At 42.8% G+C, this 14853-nt stretch overlaps 2 protein-coding genes across 9 annotated transcripts in view; one reads left to right on the top strand and one right to left on the bottom strand.

The window, feature by feature from the left end:
* The first annotated feature begins 1729 nt into the window (after positions 1–1729).
* On the top strand, positions 1730–11746 carry LOC108928497 (uncharacterized). Of its 3 annotated transcripts, none has more exons than XM_018742441.2 (8): positions 1730–2011; positions 2327–2603; positions 3428–3550; positions 5715–5972; positions 6802–6893; positions 8298–8479; positions 9776–9885; positions 10756–11746. In XM_018742441.2, exons 1-8 carry the CDS (start codon positions 1742–1744, stop codon positions 10935–10937), a joined length of 1494 nt encoding a protein of 497 aa, XP_018597957.2. In that variant the 5' UTR covers positions 1730–1741; the 3' UTR covers positions 10938–11746. The 3 variants fall into 3 exon arrangements, with proteins under 3 accessions (XP_018597957.2, XP_018597956.2, XP_029106257.1); XM_018742440.2 differs by having other exon boundaries at positions 9716–9885; XM_029250424.1 differs by lacking the exon at positions 1730–2011 and adding an exon at positions 2023–2115 and having other exon boundaries at positions 9716–9885.
* Positions 11747–11911: 165 nt separating this feature from the next.
* Positions 11912–14853, bottom strand: part of cep85l (centrosomal protein 85L) — a 54344-nt gene continuing 51402 nt past the window's right edge. For all 6 annotated transcript variants that reach the window (XM_018742505.2, XM_018742504.2, XM_018742500.2 and 3 more), the window contains exon 13: positions 11912–14655. In XM_018742505.2, the coding sequence (XP_018598021.1) occupies positions 14492–14655 (164 nt within the window). In that variant the 3' untranslated portion in view covers positions 11912–14491. The remainder of the gene's footprint in view (positions 14656–14853) is intronic.

Genomic DNA, 14853 nt, shown 5'->3' with positions numbered 1-14853 from the left:
AATTATGGGTTTTTGATCTGCCAGATGAGATGTTGGTGTGTATCAGAGGAGAGCTGCGGTCAAGGAAGGCCACACAACTCGGGCTGTTTTGATGCACCTTGGTTTCTGGCTTTGGACTGCACTTCGAGTCAACAACGGGAGTCTGAGAGGAAAAAGGGGGAAAAATGACCTTTAAAACTATACCATTACATATATAAGTGCAACCACACAAAAACAAGACTCAATGGGAAGTGAGTGCGGTAACTGCAAATGATCAACTTGTAAACTTTTTCAAACTTAGGGCAGGCATCTGTGTATGCCAGTCTAAATGTGGTACACATTTACATTTACTCTTTTAGCAGACGCTTTTCTCCAAAGCGACACACATCTCATAGAAAATACAATGTGTCCATTACATTAACGGGAAGAGAGACATAGATACAGATGTGTGATTCTTAAGTGCAGTTAGTTTCTTTTCTTTCCACCATGCCATATGAACAATCACAAGAGTAGCTTCATAAAACTTTTTCAGAATAGCTATGATTCCTGATCACCTTCCTAGTATATATTTTTCTTCTTGGAGATACATATAAACGTGTGTATGTGTGTGTGTATATATATACACAGATATGCAACAATAATTCAAATAATCAACACAATCGTTTTCCCAATCTCCATGTACGCATGTGAAAGCTGGACACTCAAGAAGGTGGACTGGAGGAAAATCGACGCTTCCCAACTACGGTGTTGGAGGCGAATGCTGCTCATGCCATGGACATCAAAGGTCACAAAAAAGACGACCCTAGATATCGCTGGAGGGCAAAATCACCAAGCTGCGGCTCTCATACTTTGGTCATATCATGCGAGCTAATTCCTTGGAAACAACATTAATGCTTGGCATAGTCGGCGAGATGAGAAGAAGAGGACGTCAAAGAACACGCCGGCTGGACATAATTAAGGCCGACGCGAACGTGCCCGTGAAAGAATTGAAAGAAGTGGTCAAAGATCGTAAAGCATGGAAAATGATGATCCATAAAGTGACCAAAAGTCGGTCTCGACTGAATGGTTAAATCATAATCGTACACACAACATATGTATATATATATGTGTGTGTGTTTATAAACACATGACAATAAGTGAGAAGTTTAAACCCTATTTGGCCAGCTGGTAGCGTAGTGGTTAGGGTTACTGCTTTTGGTTCCAAAGGTTACAGGTTCAGTCCATCCTCCAGCTGTAGTATCCTTGAGCAAGGTAATTTACTCTAAATTACTCTAGTAAAATTACACAGCTGTATAAATGGTTAAATAACTGTAAGCTGCTTTAGAGAAAAGCTAGCTGAATAATTCATAATTGTGAACTTGTACTTTTGCAAACAAGTTTATTTTACAGAGAAGCATTTTATATATATAGCATATATAATAATTAGATGTAGATAGGAACTATTGTATGAGTTGAATCATTTTTTTTTTCCTTTTAAGCTGATCTATACTGGATGGTTTGAAATTATTACATAAATCCAGTGTTTTTTAATTATTACGTATTTGAATGCCAAGTGATTTCTAGATCTACATCGTAACTTCCTTCCACTGAGTCGTCTCCTTTATTCTGTCATCCTGGATCCAGGACCCAAGAACTGCTCAGAGAGGGTAACTGAAACGATCCCAATTTGCCCCCCCGCCCCGCCGCGAGCCGCGCAATGGTTCCGTCCGCGATTTTAGGTGTGCCCAGGTGAGGGCGCGCCCGAGGCCTCGGGGAGGGTTAGATGGCGTTGGTATGGGAGCGAGATCTCCAGGAGCCGCGGATTTCCGCCTCAGTCGGCGTGGACCAACAAGGAGGACAAGGAAACCCTGCTCTGCGAGGTGAGGCTCCCACCAAAGATGGCTCCGGCGGAGAGCTGCTGCACTTCAGCGAGGAGGTCATCATCCTCATCCTGAAGTGGCTGGACCCCTTCTCTCTGCTCAAGGTGGGGAGCACCTGTTGGAAGCTCTTCCGGATCTGCTCCTGCAACTCTCTGTGGAGGCATCATTTCCAGGTAAGGCCCGGTTTGAGTCGATCCGCTTTTCGCGCTCACTTCCGGTCTGGCGCGCTCTCATCCGGTCTGCTCCGGTTTGCTCCGGTCTGAAGCGCTCCGCTCCGGTTTGTTCCGCCCAACCGTGACACTCGAGCTCGAAGAAAACGCGCTTTGCTTCGAGTCGTCGAAGGCTGTGGAGAACTTTGTGCTTTAACACTTCGGCTGGTGTCCGCACAGCCTCGTCGCTAAACCATGGCATGACGACGTGTGCGAGAGCGCAGAGTTTGCCGCCATTTAATAATTTATTCGTACGTTGTGTGTTGTCGTGGTGTCAAGGTGTCGTTCGGAGCGGCCTTCCCCAGCCCCGCGTGCCCCATGAGCGCCAAAGAGGCCTTCCGGCTCCTGTTCATGTGGAAGACGCTGTACCGCAACGTGCAGTGCAACCCGTCGCTGCTGGAGAGGCTCGTGGGGGAGCTGCCGTACCCGCCCGCCACCTACTGGATGCAGTGGCTCGTCCTGGAGGAGTCGGTCCCGCTGCCCGCCCTGAGGCTCGGTTGGGCCTACGTGGAGGGCCTGTGGGGCATCCCCAGGGAGGAGCTGGAGGAGAACCAGGGTGAGCCCGGTCCAGCCTCGGGCGACTGATCGCTGACCTAAAAAAAAGTCCTTTTTTTAAAAAAATAAATAAATCAATTAAAAAAAACTGCCTTAAATATGGGCTTTCCTGCATCCACCTAAGACTAAGTGATGCGTTTTAACCCTCGTGTTGTTGTGGTCCGGAAGCCAGTTTCGGTTTTTGGCCCAAATTGGGTGGCACATAATTGTTTGTAAAGCAGTTAAAAAGCAGAGCCTGAGGTGGTCACCTAATATTTGCGCTACACCTTTTAACCAACTTCATTCCTTATAGTTATAGTAAGTTCTACACTTTTTGGAATTTACACTGTAGATCTTTGATTTGAACAATAATATCCCTGTGTGTGTGTGTGTGAGATCTCTTGAGTCTGGAATGTTACTCTTTGCTCTGTGGCCTCATTCACTTCCTTTGGTCGGACAGATCTGGAAACACCAGGTACAAAACGTGGGAAGTGCAGAAGAATGTGCTGTAAAACTCGTGATCTCTTACTGTGTCTTCAGATGCCTGGTGTGGGAGATGTTCTGTAGCCTTGTGGCAATCCGATGAAAGAAATTTACGAGAGATAACGTTTGTAAATGGATCAGTTTTGACTGGAGCGCAACTTGAGCGTTAGCGATGCAGTGCTAATATACTGCGTGTTCATACTGCGCTTGCTGCTCTTATGGTGCTTTGGAGAAAAGTAGTGGCTAAATGGATAAATGTAAAATTTCTCTGGGTTACTTTCCAAAAATGTATTCATTCTAAAGAGGTATGGATTCTTTGGCTGATCTTAACCTGCAGGCTTGCCAATTTTTCCTGTTTTACAGGAGCTATGGATGAAGAGAACATTTTATGGTTTGAATGGAAGGACCTTTATCACCTGGCAGTCCTGTACCATGGTGGAGTCACCATGGTTTTCCAGTATGTTCTCAACAAGCAGTGCACGTGTGGTATGTTCTGAGGGGCTTCTCCAATTTGTGGTCTTACCATGGGCTTACCTCAATGTTCCAGTGCTCTAAAGTATTTTAAAGCAGTAGTTCTTAAGGTGTTCTTTCCCACATACTCCTTTAAATATCTGAATGCTTCACATTCTCAGTTTGAAAAATGTCAGGGACGGCTGGTAGTGTAGTGGTTAGAGCGACTGCCTTTGGACCCAGAGGTTGCAGGTTTGAGCCTAACCTGCGGCTGTAGTACCCTTTAGCAAGGTACTTGCCCTGAATTGTTCCAGTAAAAATTACCCAGCTGTATAAATGAGTAAATAATTGTAACCTTAAGATTGTAAGTTGCTTTGGAGAAAAGTATCAGCTAAATGAATAAATGTAAATGTCCATTCAAAATTTTGGGGGGTGCACTGTACTCAATTTGTGCTATTGTACTACCTTCGTTGATATTATAACAGTTTGTTCTGCTTTGTTTCTGCCAGTTCTCATTTTTCTCAAGCTTTTTCACACCTTTTAAAGCAGTCATTTTAACTATTCTGGTATTCAGTCTTCAACTTTTATTCAGTACACAGTTGTAGCGAGCCTGCTCTTCACAGACCCCCGAAGCCGATCCACGGACCATCACGCTATCTGGGTCCAAAGACAGTAGCTCCAACCACTACGCTACTAAGCTGTCCTCAAGATTAATTATAAAAGATGTTTACCCACAATGGAATTAACCAACTGCCTTTGTGGGTGGCACAGCGAGTAGCGCTGCTGTCTCACAGCGCCTGGGTGGTATGTGAGAACATGGGTTCAATCCCTGCTCAGTATGTGTGGAGTTTGCATGTTCTCCCCATGTCAGCGTGGGTTTCCTCCCACAGTCCAAAGACATGCTGTTCAGGTCCCCCTTAGTGTGTGAGTGTCACAGAGAGTGTGTGTTTCACTGGTGTATGGATGAGTGACCTATTGTAAGTAGTGTATCTAGTAGTGTAAGTCACCACGGTGAATAAGGTGTGTGAGCTAGTACACTACATAGTATGCGTTGTAAGTCGCTTTGGAGAAAAGCGTCTGCTAAGCCAATAAATGTAGACACCAAGATAAATACCCTTGCGTTAAATTTATCTGACAACCTCTCATTCAAGATGGCTATTTTGTCATAGAGAGTTTATATGTTCTAGGTGGCATACAAAATTTTCTGTTTTGCTGCCTTCATTCTATAATTTAACACATTTATCACTAATGCCAGCTCTTGAAATTGGCTACAGCTGATGTGCACAGATGCTAAGGTTGCATCTCAGCTGCTGGGCAGTTCTTTTCATTTTTTTTTTTTTTTTTTTTTTTTTTTTTTTTTTTTTTTAAAGCATCATGCATGTGTAGTTAAGTTTGTCACAAATTAAGCTTAGTTTATTTTGACACATTAGTATGCCTTATTGTGCATTTTCCTTAATTTTATTTTTTGCTTTATTGTAGGGAATTTCTGGTGGATTAAAAGGCAAGTTTGAGTAAGTCGTCCAGGTCAAAAAAAGGAATGCTACATAGATATAAAACAGTTCTCAGCTCTCCTCTGACTACTCCTGGGACTGAATCCAGTTAGTTCTACTGCAGCTAGAGGAAGCCTGCCTTAGATGGCCAAAGGGGAGCGGGTGGGGTGGGCATGTTGCACTTTTGGATTTGTTCAGCCTTCTGCTCACCACTGTCGATTGAAATGGACCATTTAAATTTTGCCTCTGAAAATATTGCTTCCTAAATGTTTTATTCTTTAACTGTTTCTGACACCTAGGAGAAGTCCTTATTTGTTGAGAACAAGTCAAATCTTGTTCATCCCTTAGCTATTAAATTAGGTCATTACTATGACAGGTATTTGAAGTGGTTTGTAACAAAGGTTCATTTGAATTGCAAAACTGTTTCATGTTGTCCACTTGTTATATTGCCTCGTTTTCAGTGTAATTTCTCTGTGCTTTATTGGCCTTGTGAGAAAATTGGGCTGGCATTTATTAAACATTTAATTTTCTTGATGTGAGTCTACTCCAAATTGGTGTTTCCTAAGGAAAAATATACTGGGAAATTCAATGGCTTTGAAAGGGAGCTGTGTGCTCTTATGTGAACTGTCCCAATTTAGAGTAAATGTGACGTCCCTGTTGGGTTTGAATCATTCTTTGGTGAGCACCTTCTTCCCTGTGCTTTTTTCCAGATCACAGCGAGCTGGAGACCCTATTCCAGGAATACAGAGAGAACCGCTTCCATTGGCGGTTTGTCTCTTGGCTGTTCCACCAGCCAGAACCCCTGGACAAACAGCTGCGTGCCATCTACCTGCAGTGGCGCCCTCACTGCAAGCGTAAAGTGAGCTACTGGGGCCAGGCTGCATGCGATGTGCCCTACTTGGCCTCTCTACATCCCATTGCCAGTGATTTCTGCTTGGGCAAGCTGGCACAGGGTGACGAGAACAACGGTAACTAAGGGGAGCAGGGGTGCCCCCTGGTGTGGGTGGACTGTCCAAATGCAGCTTGTTGGTTAAGGGTTAGATGAAGTGGGCTCTGGTCATTTTTTGTGTGGAGAAAGCACCATTTATTTCCTGAGCAAACCCTTAAAACTTGGCATTTTCTTGATAATGTGTGGCAGGTAAAAGACAGTTTTGTAAACCTGTTACATCTGGTGTCAAATGTTCACTAAATGGAAATCCATAGACCAGAAGAGACACTTCACTGTGCAATAGAATAACTGGTTGTCTTCTATATCTGATGTTTTCTAGTGATGATACAGTTGTAAGGGTGCTGTATATGTGATGTTCCTGGCTGTTTGATCACTAGAAAGGATATTTGTACATGTGGTGTTTCACAAGATTGCTTAATACATTCAGTAAACTGGTGGTGTGTTGGAATAGTTATTTCTTTTGAACTGGTGGTTCTTCCCAAATGCTGTGGGTTGGCTTCAGTTTTCAGGACAACATTGCATGTTGGTAGAAGGAAACATAGTGCACCCAGTGTTCTGACTGTTGGTTGAGATGGGTATAGCGGTTTCATTTTTGAAGGTCCTCAGCTGTGACATTTTGCTGTTGATGCAGAAATAGGGAGGAACAGTGGTTCTGTGAACATTACCGGCTCAGGTGTGACTGTCTTCTCTAATAGGAAAGTTCCAGCTTCTTTCAGAGCAGGGACTTCAGTGGTTATTGGCATCTGCCAGGGAGAGACCAGTCCTTCATTTGAGTGAATCAGCACAGCAAGCAGTGATGAGGGCTGCAGTCTTTTGATGTCACTGGTGTCTGTTCTTTCCCTTTTCAGGAATTCAGACCTTGGAGAATTATTTCTCCATGTGTAAATCTCTAGTGGCCTGGATTTTAGGGCGTGACTGGGGAAGGATGAAGCGTAGAAAGGTATGGTGCCTTGTTTCGTTTGACTGTGATACAGATCAATATGAAAATGTAAATGGAACAAAATTACTCTTAGCTTGTCTTGCCTCTAGAATGTCCAGTCGTAACCCTGTTAACAAGGTCATTTGTACCTGATCATTATACCTCATATTAAGAATTTGTTTTGGATGTTATCACTTGAGTTAGCACTGAGTTAAACACGCACATATACAGTATATTACTTAAATTGAACCTTGGTGCAGCAAGTGGTAGGGAACAAACTAGGTTTGCTTGAGACTTTCATGTCTGCAGCTATGTCTCCTTCTCAATGTAATGCATAAATTGTACTTTTGCTGAGATGTATGTTGTTTTGGACAAAAGCGTCTGCTAAATGAATAAATGTAAATGTAAATTATGATAGTGGCTTTAGGTTTTTAGTTATATATTTGGGACTTTTCTGTAGACCTCCAGGGTTCAGCAACACTTCTGCTGACTAGATGTATTACTTGGACATCTGTGGGCCTAGTTACTTGACCATTAATGCACCTATTTTGGCAAGCCATTGGGGCAAAAGATGGTGTGATGGCATAGGGCCACTATCTTGGGCACAAAGGATTTTCCTGTTGAATTACCCTTTAGCGAGGTACCTGCCTTGAATTGTTGCAATAAGTTAGTTTTCTAAATGGTAGCTCAAATAAGTAGCTTAACAATATGTCACTTTGGAGGAAAGTGTCACATAAACCATACAAATACATTAGTTTGTCAGCAGTTCTGACATTCTAGCAGCTTGCCAAGGATCTTGTGCTGTCATGGAACAGCTGCTGTAGACTGGTTTTTCTATAGGTTTCACTTTCCTGGACACTGCTCACCTGGGTCCTCATCCCATTAGCCGTCTAGTTCGTTACTTGGGCGTGAGTGGCTTGAGTTGTGGTGCACACCAGCAAAATGTCCCCACCTCCTGCCTATCGGCCAAATAAGTGGATTATGGATGTATCAATGCACAGAGCCACTCAATTACACAGGGGCTGGGAGCTCACCAAAGAACCACTGAATTGAGGCCGAAGCAGTCGGCAGCTGGTGTTGTCACAGAAAGTTACTGTGCTGAGGGCAAATGCGGAAAGGAGTTGTCAGTGAAATAAGAACATGCGCATCACTTGAGTGAAGAGATTGTTCTTGTGCCGTAGCATTTTTGAGGGATTTGAGAGGGAAGAGTGCTTTCACCTGTTTAAACCCTGACTACAAAATTCAAGTGTTCTTACTCTAGCAAAACGTTGCTGTGTCCCAAGGGGTTATCAGTTACTCAGTGTGGTCCCCCCCCCCCCCCCAATGCTGTTCATTGAAGTTATTGGTCTTCCCACTGGACATCTCAGTACCAAGCTATGGCTGTGATGTGATAGGTAGGTTGATGGTCCTCATGTCATCCATCAGGTGTATGAGGATACTCTGGAGGGGGTCTACAGGCAGCTCCGGAATGAGATGTGCAAGACACCGATTGATCATGACCAGTTCTGGCAGGTGGCTAAGGTCCAGATGACTTGTGTTTGCACGCTGTTAGACGCAACTACCAACTACGTAAACTGGAGCCTAATCAAGACTCTGCCATATTACAGGTGAGCTGGTGTGGTGTGTTTTTTTTTTTTTTTTTTTTTTTCTTTTTTCTCCCCCCCCCACTCTGCCAAGGCTTTAAAGGCTATAATTGGCAGCCTGTGATGTGCTGAACAGATCTGAAGTGTTCTGCTAGTTGCTGAACCAAAAATGGTTGTAACTTCTGGTGTAAATATTTTACTTAGGTTACATCATTATTGGTTATTGCACCCCCCCCCCGGTCCAACACATTTGTGATGCTGATAACATGGGCCACATGCAGCAGCCAGGCCAGAGGTATGAGGGGTTGAGTTAAATGCCTGGGGCAATTCTGCCGCTGCCTCGCTGATGGTGCTTTGAAGTGCAGGGAGCACGATCCATGGCAGCTTCAGACGCGTTGCCTGGGGTGGCCTCCAGACAAGAGAGTTGAAGTGAAAAGGAGGTGGAGCTTGGAGCTCAGAGTGTATCATCACACTGTGTATGATAGACCCTGCTCTGGCACATGCAATACAAATACATGAGATCCTCAGAAATTTCATAACTTGTGTTTAGTAACTTATGATACACATGTAATGTACTGATCAAATGCCAGGTAGAAGTTGTTCCCATTAGGTTTAATGGTTTTATTTGATCATTTAATTGCTGATGCTTTTTGTTGTATATTTAGGAGCTGGATTTGTGTAATTTGTTATGGTTGTTCTGTCACATTAACCTAGGTATGTAATGGTGTGATAATTCCACTAATATGCAGTCATTTTATGGCAGCATATTTGATTTGCCTCAAGTAATTGCTCGTCATTTACACAACTTCTCTGAATGGTGTCCCCCTCCCCCCCAATTTTGGCATCTAATAGAAGTCCTACTTCAGAGTTCAGCTACTGCAGTATGCTCGTTATATGAGAATATAATGAATGCATTGTCTTAATAATTGCGCCTGTTCCTGCACAAAATTGCTTTCATCTTATCTGTAGATAATGGGCGTAACAGTAACTTAATTATCACATTCATTACCCTAGTCTTCTGTTGCGTCAGCTAAAAAAAATATTCCTCTTCAAAATTCTGGTGCAGAAAAAGGAAATACTTTCATTGAAGTCTATAGCAAAAGCTGGGAAGGAGAAATGACTTCAAGGAATCATCATGGATGTTTTTATTTTTAAATGCATGTTGGTTGGGGGAAGGAGCTGTTGGGAGCAGTCTGTAGAACTCTGGTTCTTAATTTTTTTTTTTTTTTTTTTTTTTTTTTTTTTGATTTCCAATGTCAGGCTGTATCTGCTGTCTGGGAATGATGTTTACATAGAGCTCATCAAGGGCTTCCTGCACAGGAAGAGGCAGGTCCATGACTGGGTCCACCTGGAGGAGAATGCTTGGATCATGCAGCTGGTACCAGAAGCGCTCTGTACTCTGCTGGAGTTTGATACCAAGATGACGGAAGGTAACCACCCACCAGGTTTTCTGGCTTTGCAGCCCAGTCAGCAGCCTTAAACCATGCAGTGCAGCTGTACTCTACAATTCTGCTTCTATAAACAAATAGCTGACAACTTTCATTGTATGACAAAGTTTTTAAATGTTTTATTTATGTAGTTAATGATTTTTTGACGGAACCTTGCAGCATGAGGATTGTACACTGAGAACAACTTATAATTTTTACATTCTTATTTAGCAGACACTTTTCTCCAAAGTGACTTCAGATGGATTCTATGTAGCATTATTAACCCACACACCTTATTCACAATGGTGACTTAAACTGCTAGATACACTACTTGCAATGGGTCACTCATCCATACATCAGTGGAACACACTCTGTCACTCATACACTATGGGTGAACAGCAGGTCTTTGGACTGTGGGAGGAAACTGGAGCATCCAGAGAAAACCCACTTAGACACAGGGAGAACATGCGAACTCTGCACAGACTGAGCAGGGATTGAACCGATGTCCTGTCACACCACCCAGGTGCTATGAGACAGCAGCGCTATTTGTTGTGCCACTGAATTGATACTGTAAAATTGATTTTACTGCATCAATTCAGGATAAATACTTAACTTGGTTTTGGGGAATTTTAACCTGTGTTATCTGATTGCAGGGGTGGCTCCCATGCCACCTGATGTCCCTAATTTTATATAATTTCTTGTAGCTCTGCTGCCAGTTGCTAGTTTCACTTTACCTGTCCAGAGATAATGATGCTAATGGGATCCTTCATTTTTTTAAAAATTTTTTTTAAAAGTACATCCCTTTGAAACTTGTCTCTTTCATATTTGTAAAACTGCCTTTTTTACTCTCCTGTTGGACCCTCTCACCTGCAGACATCCTACATGGTGACTCATTAGTGTCCCAGTTGAGTCGGGTTCTCTGGCTCTACTTGCACTCTGGCCAGCACGTCTACTTGGATTCACTGAAGAGTATGCTGCTGACCTGGGCTAACGCTAACATGGACTACTTTTCCACCCTGGGGGCTGCCAGCCCTTCTTCCCATCCTGTTTGGTAACCCCAGCAACCTTTGGCAGCTTGGCCTTTGAATATTCTTTTATGCAGCTCCAAGGTTCTGTACTTGGAGCTCTTTAGCCTAAATTCATTTTTATTCATTTATATTTATTTTTAATGGTGTGTATGACAAGTATTTATGTGACTGTGGAACATGTAGGAATATAGTAGCAAGACTTACCACATTTAGCAATATGTCAGCGTTGGTGTAGTTTTAACCAACTTCTCAATAGAAAAATTGTGTGCTCATTTCAAGACCTTTCAGCAGAAATTTTTATGGAATTTTACTTTATTGGCTGTTTTCATCTAGGGGCATGAAATAAGCTTGAACCTGGTCCTTTATTACTTTTTGTACTTTGTTTTGAGATGCCCTAATGTTGGAAGAGGGTGCCTCATGAATAAATGCCCAAAATAGGTTTGTGTACCTTCCCTCAATATTGAAATTTGAAATAACCACCACAACTTATATTCATTTGATATTTTACTCAAAGCTGTAGTGAGTGAGTGACAAACAGATGGTGCCCTTTCCAGGGCCTGCCCCTACCTCGTAAGATCATGTTGGGTCAGTGGTGTGTAAGCAGACGGATAAATGTATACCTGTAGATAATGACTTTTTGCTGTTATACTCTATATGATTATTAGAGAGGGAGGCACATCCGTTGTAGCAGCCACACACCTCTAGTCACAAAGGCATTAATCTAATCTGAGTTGGTTCTCTAATTGGCTTGATGACTTCTTGGAATGGTATATTTACTGTGACTATCTGAAGGTTTTTTTTTTTTTTTTTTTCCCCTTCCTTCCCCCTAAAGACTTCACATGACCCTGTAAATTTAGAAAGGTGTATATCTACACACACCTTTACTCTGCAAAAGCCTGTATATAATCCTTTTTTAAAAAAAAAAAAAAATTGTGTGTAAAGCTTAAATGTAGAAATTCTGGTAATGGAGGCTTCAGGAATGTGAAATTCCAACTTGGGGCGGGGGGGGGTTGTGCACTGCTAATGCGTAACTGGGACAGTGCTGGTCATATTCCTGGTTAACTGTCCTGAAAAAGCCCAGTATGCTGTACCTAGCTTACTATAACTACACTGTAGAGTACCTTCTTTACCTGTCCCAGCTCTCTTAGATTAATGTGCATTGCTTGTATATCCATTTTATTCAGTGAAATCTGACAATCCCTCATAGAAAAATAGTTTATTTGCAATCTATACAAGTTTTAAGCAAAAAGTCAAATGTAAAAATACCAGTCTTAATACCTCTTGTAAAACAGTATATAAATAGACCTTTGGCATTTGTAAAACTAAAAAGCTTCACATAATAAAAACCACTCAAAGTTCTAGGTATGGTGAAGCCAGCCAGTGGCTCCTAGCCCACAGTGCATCATGGGAGTTGTAACAGTTGCTTCCCTTTCCATCTCCAAGGGTCTTATGCTCATCCCACAGAGGCTGTTATGCCCATATTTTTCTCTGCTAATCTCAGGGCTGAAGATGTATCAGCTTAGCACTTTTCTGTGGAAGACTGGTACATATGATACTGTCTACCAGTTTACATCTTGTACTACTTCCACAGCTCTAAAACCCTACAGCCATGCAGCCCCCTGTAGCCTGAAAGACCACAGCTTGTTTGCTACAGGAAATCCACCTCCCACTCTATGGTACATTCTTGAGGTTTTCAATGGAGCCATTATCAAATATTCACCTGAGTGCCATGCCACTACGGCTTAAAGCAAAATACAACATAAAATAAATACAATGGCAGAGAAAACAAATTGTAGACACTGGTTATTCTAGAGGGTGGGTGGATAAACAGGTTTTAAGGAAAACTAAGAAGTGGATGCAACCTTAAAACAATGGTGAAACATTGCATAAGCTCCTCAAGGCACTAAAGGGAATCTAAGACCATCTATAGGATGCAGATGGCTGGTAAATATGTTGCATAGTCTTCCCATCCAGTTGCAATGCTAAGGAACCTTAAGTGTGCTCTTTGAAATATGGATTACAATCATAGTTTTCTACCTGGTTAACATGTAAACACAGTATCTTTTGTTTGGAGTAAAGTCAATCATCCAGAACATTAATATCAGGGCTATTGTCAAGTTTTGGAACTACTTATAAATTACATGCAATTATATACCTGTAAAATGGCCATAGGAACAAGCTTAGAACAATGGCTTTCTCTATAGGCCCACTGGAGATACTCCCACACACATTTATGACTAGACTTTACATTCATTTCACCCATAAACACCTGTCCACTGCAGGGTGAGTAATGTCAAGCAGGTCCCAAGTTGGGGGTTCGAACCTGCAGTGCCTCCTTCCCCACCTATGGGCCTTGAACCAGGGTACCAGCCATCCATCTCTCGCTCTCTCGCTTTCTCACACAAGATACACACAGACATAGAGCTGGCTCTGTGGATAAGTCATAGGGAAAAGCTCTTCATTAGGTCTGTCACAGCAACTTTTTGGGTGCATGATGAAAACCAGAACACAAGTCATTAAAATGTGTTGTTGCCACCTTTTTAAATTACCATAATATTTTTGCAACTACAAAGGTAAGGCAACAAAACTACTCTGTTAGCTAACTTTGGTAAGTATAATCCCTTCTCCACTTGGATTTTTCCTGGAGGTCTCACAAGAAACAACACAACCCTGAACATGTCACACTGCACAGGACCATGTAATGGTTACAGCAGCAGGCCAGTCAGTGACACTAGTGATATTGCTTTGATTTCTTTAAAATACATTTGGTGTGTTTTTTTTCTTTTTTTTTTTTAAAAAAAAAAAAAACCTGATCTTTTGCTTTTCTGGATTATAACAACCAAAGTTTTCTCATGTTCTCCCACATCCTACAATTTAAAAACATTACCTATCTCTGAAATGTTCCAATGGAAACACTGCCCGGTGGAGTAGGGGAGGTACAGACAGGCTCTCGAGAGGTGCCGTTGCAGTGATCGACCTGCGACCTGCTCTACGCTACCGCCACCTGTGGAAGACCTGCTCCCCATGTTTGGATCCACATTCCAAAAAGATCAAGAGGGGGGTAGGGCGGTAGGATCTTCATCTGAAGACTGGACAATAGTGTGTAGGACCTGCATTTCATGTGAGGCACTTAGTCGAGCAGCACTGAGGATCACACTGGAGCTGCGGGGCCCAGAACAAGCAGTCTGTCACTCCAGGGTCATGGAAGAAGCTTCCAGAAGGAACCTCACACAGCATCCCATCCATGTGGTAGAGAGAGACTTGCCATAGTTGGTATAAATATTCACACATAAAACAAGGTGGGACAGAAGCATTAACAATGCAGAAAAATTAAAAAGGAGAAATAAAACTCAAATACAGCTTCCTTGTAAACGTGATTCACAGCTTGGTCCTACATTCAGTAGTTTGAGGATCTCCAGCTACCAGAGCTGCGTTAGAACACACGGATTAAACACACACCCCCCCCTTTATGTGACAATCCTTTACATAAAAAATAAAAAAAAAAAAAAAAAGAAAAACACGCAGTCCCTCAGCTGTCTTGCAGTAGGGTTTCGACAGGAAGCGGAAGACCATTGCAGGGGTCACTGCGTGATACAGTTGTCCCCCATGTCCTGCGCGTAGCGATCCGAGATGGCCGTCCGCAGCTCGTCGATCTCCTTGCGCAGCCGACACACCTCAGACAGCTCGGCCTGCAGGCTGTCCGCTCGCAGAGGCTTCTCCGTGTCCTCGCCTGCGCAGTTCATCGCTGTAAATAAGGCATTAGATTAAGTAAGAGGAAACACAGTAATGGCACCACGTTTCAGGTGGATACAGCCGGGTGCAAGGAAGGCTGTTGCTTGACTTTAGAGCCATTTGATCAGTTTTACATGCAGCTCCACCGCTGCTAAACCTTAAATATTTCCTCAGTGGAACTCAAATACCTCCCCATCCCCGGCTCACAGGA

Source organism: Scleropages formosus, chromosome 1 (genome assembly GCF_900964775.1).
Source record: "Scleropages formosus chromosome 1, fSclFor1.1, whole genome shotgun sequence".
In the NCBI taxonomy this organism is placed as follows: Eukaryota; Metazoa; Chordata; class Actinopteri; order Osteoglossiformes; family Osteoglossidae; genus Scleropages; species Scleropages formosus.
The sequence above is the reverse complement of the archived record's forward strand: the minus strand, read 5'-3'. Positions and strand labels throughout refer to the sequence as shown.